This window comes from Bison bison, unplaced genomic scaffold, assembly GCF_000754665.1.
Source record: "Bison bison bison isolate TAMUID 2011002044 unplaced genomic scaffold, Bison_UMD1.0 scf7180017864148, whole genome shotgun sequence".
NCBI lineage: Eukaryota > Metazoa > Chordata > Mammalia > Artiodactyla > Bovidae > Bison > Bison bison.
Genome location: NW_011494720.1, coordinates 9140409 through 9147547, shown reverse-complemented (window position 1 = coordinate 9147547; position 7139 = coordinate 9140409). Strand labels below are relative to the sequence as shown.

Genomic DNA, 7139 nt, shown 5'->3' with positions numbered 1-7139 from the left:
AGCCAGAGGCCCCCAGCGGTTCCCGAAGTAAATGCAGCTGGCGTTGACCTCCCTGGAGAAAGTTTACTTTCTGCACGAACCCCAGGCAGGGACAGGTACTGAGAGCCAGCCCTCTGCCGGGTGCAGAGTCAAGGCTGAGAAAGACACTCAGCCTGCCCAGGGGCCCGAGTCAGGTGGGGACACAGGGCGGCCAGACACCACTTCACCTGGGGAGACCAGAATCAGCCACTTGTTCAAAACTACATGCCAAAGGCGGGTGGTATTGATGGAAACGGATAAAAATCGCCCATCCTATGAAGACTGGAGAGGCCACAGGTATTTTTTTTTTTTTTAATGTACAGTAGAACAGATGGTAATCAGAGTACAGAGAAAAAATAAGGCAGGGAAGGAATATGAAGTTTGGGAGGGGAAAGAGGAAGTGAGATTTTTAGACAGTGGCCAGAGAAGGCCTTTCTGAGAAGGCCATCTCTGAATAAGCTTAGGATGATGCGGAAGAGCCTGCCCCACAGGGAACCGGGCAGAGGGAGCAGTGGGAACCAGGAGCTTGGGGCACAGAACGCCAGGGTGTCCACAGGAAAACACAGGGCCCTGTGTGGACGGAGCAGAGCAGACAGGAGCCATGGCACAGTGGGAGCTGAGGCTGGCAGCGGGGCGGGGGGTGTTCCAGCCCACCAGACGACTTCAGCTGGTAGCTCCAAACGACACAGGGGCTTCATCGCATCACGGGGCCACAACGACATTGGCCTGGGCTGACTTACAACCTCCCAGGACCACTCTGGTCTATGGCCATACCACTCTGAACACACACCTGATCTCGTCTAATAAGACCTCTAACCCCTGTGCAGGGCCAGTCCACGGTGGCCAGGGGATCACTGAGGGGCCGCTGCACCCATGCAGGGGGAGACGGGGATGGTCGAAACGGGGGGCGGAGGGGGTTGGTGCTGCTTCTGGAAGACAGAACTCTAGGTACTTTGAAAGCTGAGGGACCATTAATGGGATGAGTGAAGGGATGGGGCTGGCATTAACATCGGCATCTGTGGGAGACAGACATTTGCAGAAGCTGATCCTCAAGAACTCCATAGAACGGATAGAGATTTACTGTAAACGGTTAAAGACCTAAAAGAAGAAACTGCAACTATAATAAAAGGGGGGTGGAGTGGAGAGAAGAAATGAGAAAGAGTACCAAACAGAACTCAGTCATGAAAATTAAAAAGACAACGAGCAGGTGGAAGAGCAAATCGAATCAACTGATGAGAGAACCAGTTAACGGGAAATAGATCTAAGGAAACAGAATGCAGTACAGAAACAGATAAAAAAGACACTTAAAATATACAGTGCATACGACAGGCAAAGTTAAGATATGATTAATAAAAGGCCCACAACAAAAGGCAACCTTCAAAAATGCAGTCACTGAAAATATTCCTAACTGAGTAACAGGCATACATCTTCAGTTTTAGGAAATACCCCCTTCCAAGCAACATAAATAACAAAGCCATGCATAAGCAAAACAGACTGAGACCACAGAACAAACCCAAGAGAACATGTACAGAAAAGGCAGGTTATCTACCTGATAATGAAGCTAGGACTGAAAGGCCAGACTCTCTAACAGCAACCCGAGATGGCTCACCTCCCAAGGGCTGGTGCACACACGCAGAAGCATTCACCTGGGCTTCTGTGCCAAGTGAGTGGTGATAAAACTGAGCCCTTTCACATGAAGGCCAAGATTAACGCCACACACTCCCTACTGGTACAGGACCACCAGGCAGTGTTACGGTGCGCGTGGACCCCAGGACCAGCTCCAACAGCCTGAGAAGCCAGCGTCGGCCAGCGTCGGAAGACGCACTAATTCCTTCCCAGTCCCAAGTGGGACATCCTGATACAAACTCCTTACCCCAACAGAGACCAGAGGCAAGCAATCTGCAAACAAGCATGCTGCGTAGCATTATACAAACAGAGCACTTAGAGAATGAAAATTAGGTCGAAAGGAAAGGGCGCAATGCAAAAAGGAAGAGTAAGCCAAAGAAACAGAGATATTTCTTTTCCTTTGCAAAGGGAAGAAATTTATATAGTCAAACAACCAATGAGTATTTTTTAAAACCACAACTTACAACTTATGTGAGAAGGAAAAAAATAAGTCAGAACTAAAACACTAGACCACAATCCTGTGGAGTTTGGGAGAGTGTGTTTGGTGCTAAAACATTCTCTATTATTTCATGGTTGGAGGGGTGGGTAGAGCTATGGGTCAACTTTAGCTTCCTGTTAAATCAAAATTACATGTGTAAGGCAACCACTAAAAGAAAATGGATTATAACTCAGGGAAAGTGTGATGAGATTTTTTTAAAAGAAAACAAAAATTAGAATCCATATCCTCAGAGATAATTAGAAGAACTTATGTGAAATTTAAAATAAAACTTTCCAAAGGATCGTTTTTTTTAAATTCAGAAAATATTCCAGAATGGAGTAAAAACTCATAGAAGATGAGCAACAAACTTTTTCACCAAATGTGCATGGTTCTTGTTGGAAATGGGACAAGGCCTTCAAAATTGAAGGAAACCTAATTTGACTCTGTCATAATCCTAGTCCCAGCTAATCAGATCTGAGAGCAAGTCAGTGGCATTTTCAGACACTGCATGGGTCCTCTGCTACCCAACCTCTCCACAGTACAGGAGGATACACTCCAACAAAAAAGAATACAGAACAGAGGACCTAAAACCCAAGAAGCAAAGGACCTAAGCCAAGAGCGATCCAAGAGTTTAATATGCAGAACTAAAGCCTAGAGTACTCACCTAATCTAGTTCCCCGTCCCCACAGGCCACTATTGAAGCAAAGTATTACCGTGTAAACCGGACTGCCCCCCGAGAGTCAACGCCCCATCGACTTACTTGAACGAACACTCGGTCAGGTCGTAGGGCGGGCAGGCGTACTGCGTGCGCCACTCAAATAGGTAGGAGCAATCGGACGTCTCCTGGAGAAACACGGGCTGCAACGGCAGAGACGAGATGTGAAACGGGAAACCCTGGGTGGCCGGTGCTTAGGACGCATATCGGAAGGGACAGACCTGCTCATTAAGCTTGAGACAAAACTGATCGAGGTTTTGAACACTGAGTCTGTAAATCACACACTTGAACTAGGTTTAACCAGGAGGTTGCACGAGACAGTAAGAGCAGGCTCGTTTTATGAAAGACAAGGCAGCAAAGCCAGGGCGAAGTCCCGCCCTGAGTGCACTCACCACCTGCGTGCTGCGGTCGCAGTAGAAAAAGATGGTGGTGGAACGCTGGTACACCTTGTGGCAGGTGTCGCCCCCGGTATAGTTCATCTTCAGCACCCCATTCTCGTAGGTCAGCTTCTGATTAAACAGACCTGCCGAAGAAGCAGCCAGGGATGTGAGGATGGGCTCAGGAAGGCCCTGGCCGGTCAGCACAGACGCGGCCCATCGCATACTCTGAACAAACCCCCACAAGACCAAGCACGCCAGGCCCGCCAGCTCCTTGAACCAGGCCTCCTCTCACCCCAGGCTGTGACCTTCAGACCAACAGACACGCAGACCACAGACCAACAGATAGATGCCACGCAGACACTCCTTGACCTGATGAGCTCAGAGGATGCCGGCTCCTCAGGGAGGCCCATGGACTCACTCTGCCAGCTACTTCATGATTTGTAAAAAAGTCGTAAGTGCATCACCACCTGCCCAGCTGCTGAGAGAGCGTGAGGACCGACAGTCTGCCCTACCAGTTTCACGGCCCAGCCCAGTACCAGACACGTGCCCTTCGTCTCTGTTCTACAAAGTACCACCCCAGAGCACCTACCAGTAGTCCAGTGGGTCCCAAAGTTGGGATAAAAAAGAAGAAATATGAGCTGAGAACTAACCAGTGTCGCTAAGTAAGAATGAAATAAGCTCTTAACGACACGCGTCAGCATGTGTCCTGTGAAACCAGACACATCGCTAACACGCTGTTTTACCAGGACACAGCAGATGTACTTCTTTTTCAAGAAAGATACCGTCTTTAGATCTTAAAACACAAGATATAATCTATCATCTTAAATGTGGAATTCCATACTTAAATACGGAATTCCAAGAAGAAAAGGAAGAAAACCACAGTACCTGCCACTTTTTGAAATCCCTGGGGTCCCCGCTTTTCCTGGCATGATGAGATGACCTTGGACTTGTCACTGGTTGGGCAGACGCCGGATGTCAGCTCTCCGCAGACGCGGAAGTAATAGGTGTATTCGCCGGCCCGCACGACAGTGTCGTTCAGACCAAGAGGTATCAGGTTATACAGGTTGCCGTGCCTTGGGTCTCTCACCTCGCAGTAGTCTCCTGCAAGAACGTGAGAGGGGAAGGGCAATGACACACACACACACACACACACACACACACACACACACACACCTTCAGGCAAAACTTCTGCAACCTTTAATCAGCTAAGTACTGTCTTAAAACAGGCCTTAAATACCATTTCCACCTTCTCTCCTTCTGGCTTGTATGCATAAGACAAGCTGCCCACAGTCTTCTAGAAAAGCTTAGGTCACTGGAGGAAGGAAGATCCACTTAAAATCAAACCTCACGTTCACGCTCTCAAGTGTGAGACGCCAACAGCCCATCGACCCAGCAGGGGAGGAAAATGTCCCTGGTGAAGGGAACAATGGAGTGGAGTGGAAAATTCAAGGACAAGAAGCTATCCATCCACTAATAAATACATAGGCGTCTCGAGATCACGCCCAAGTCTTCACATCTAAGATGCTATCAGAGCACGCCCTACATCAACTTTCACAACTTAGGTGGGCGGGGCCAGGTCTTACCTTCCGCACGCACGACGGGACAGGCTTCCACGGTTCTCCAGAGAAACACATACTCACAGTCGTTCTGGAGCTGAAAGGTCGGGGAGCCCTGCAACGGAAACCAGCGCTCAGCACATGCTCATCCACTTAAGAAGGGAGTCAGAAGGTAGCAGGATGGACACGCAACTCTTCACCTCCATGAGAGAAGTACATGGACAGCCCTCAGGAAACACACCAGACCAGGACATTCTGGTCCAATCCCATCAACAGCCTAAAACCCCCCAACACTCCGGCAAGTTCAACATCAGATGCAAGGCCTGGAGTCTGGGGGAGGCGGAAAGGAGGTTGCACGGACACGCACCGTTGTGTGGGCACACTCGAGGTTTATCCTGGTGGAGAAACGCTGGTTCTTGCACTTGTCCCCGTTGACGTAGACGAGGCTCAGGGACCCGTTGGCGCCCACCTGAGGACTGATCTGCACGACGCCTAGGTTCAACTTGCTGTCTTCCGTCACCAGGCAGGACCCCACAGCGGTGCCTACAAGGGCCAGGAGACAGCGTTGAAGGTGGCGGGAGGGGAGGAAGGCCAGGTGAACGCGAGTCTAGGGCACGGCACGCACCGTGGCAGCCGGGAATGTACGGGAGAGGCGTGCACACGCTCAGGTAGAAGGTCCTCTTCTTCCCCTCATCGAACGTGTCAACCGCGGTCCACGGCTTCCTGGCCTTGCTCAGGCCACTCAGATCATACTCGTTCCCGGCGGGGTCTGAAATACACGGGAGCACTGCAGAGCCCTGCCCTCCTGGTAGCTCTGGACACCACCTTTCAACCCCTTAAGGAGGCAGGAACTTAACACTCGTAACAGAAATGAGCAGACCCACAGGAAGCCGACAGGCACCTCCTGCAGAAACATGCACCAGCCCTGACGCTCAAAACTGCCACGACGGGACTTCCCCAGCGGCCCCGTGGTTGAGACTTGGCGCTTCCAATGCAGAGTTCGACCCCTGGGCAAGGAACTAAGATCCCACACGCTATGTGCCACAGACAAACTTTTTTTAAGTAAAAAAAAATTAATTAAAACTTTAGTGATTCCTAATTTTAAAAATTTCTTTTAATTCCAACACAGAAACAACCAACCAAAGAAACCAGCTGTTACAACAGAGCACCACAGCTGAGGAGGTGGGGGCCGCCACAAAGAGTGAGGATCCAGCTCAGAATCGGGGACCCCTTTCAGAACTTTATCCTCTTATCCTCTTCTCCCTCCAGTAAGGAGCTCCAACAGTGCACTTGATTTTTCCCCCCTTAGTTTTCTTCTTTGTTCGTAAGTAGCTTCTGATCCCAAACGATAGCTCAAAACCATGAACCCAGATTCACTTCAAGAGAAGTTTTACAACTCTAAGCATCATTCAAGGGAAACATGTAACACAAATGTCATGCTGCCTGAAAATAAAACACACACACACGCACATATACACACACATATGCTCACAGGCACGCACACACACTTCCAACCAGTCTCACCTGTGACTTGGCAATCTACCGGAGAAGGTACACAGGCCAGCGCGGTTTCAAACTCGAAGAAAGTGTTCCGGATCCCCAGGCTAGAGTCAATGTCCTGGTGCAGGAACTTGGGTGTCCCTGGGTAAACGTCGTCATTGCAGACGAAGCGGATGATGAAGGCATCAGCCCTCCCTGGGAACAGAAGGCCAGACTGTTGAGAAACAGCAGTGACCACAGCGTCGCCAGACACACACGGCTCACTGGGACAGCGTGCCCAGACATGAGCCTCCAGGCTCGTCTGCTAAGACAGTGTCTCAGCACCCAATCTGTTCCAGGGACCTGAGCTAAGAAGAGGTCACACTCATTGGGACAGTGACCCTCGTAAGGAAGGTTCACACCATGAGCACGGTGTCTTGGCATTCCTCTATTCCAAGGATGAGAGCACTACATCCATTTATCCACCCAAACACTAGAAAACCACCACTCTCCTTCAAGGGTTTATTCAACAATGTTTACTACATTCATACTACACACAGGAGTGAGAGAAACAGAAAAAAACTCGCTCTCCTGGGAGCTGACCCTCAAGGCTGCTCAGCGCCCTGACAGTGAGCAGACTTCATGCAGCCTCGGCAGGACAGATGGAAATGCAGGAAGACACTGCAGGATGGGGCTGAGAAACCCCAGGGTTTGGCAGGGGGGGGACAAGGCACGATGGCTGGGCTCACTGGAAGGTGCCATCTGACCCCAACTCTGCAGAAGGGAAGAAAAGAACTGCCTGGCTGTCTAGAACGGAGACTGCCGTGAGCAGCGGGAAACACCAAGGACGAGGGCTCAGATGGGGAGGGTGGGCCTGCCTGGTCGAG

The 7139-nt window shown here is 50.3% G+C and overlaps 1 protein-coding gene across 1 annotated transcript in view; it reads right to left on the bottom strand.

The window, feature by feature from the left end:
* Positions 1 to 7139, bottom strand: part of IGF2R (insulin-like growth factor 2 receptor) — a 99346-nt gene that overhangs the window by 26912 nt on the left and 65295 nt on the right. The window contains 7 exon segments of the mRNA XM_010840920.1: positions 2795 to 2980; positions 3230 to 3360; positions 4103 to 4318; positions 4801 to 4888; positions 5141 to 5316; positions 5399 to 5542; positions 6298 to 6471. Of these exon segments, the coding sequence (XP_010839222.1) occupies positions 2795 to 2980; positions 3230 to 3360; positions 4103 to 4318; positions 4801 to 4888; positions 5141 to 5316; positions 5399 to 5542; positions 6298 to 6471 (1115 nt within the window).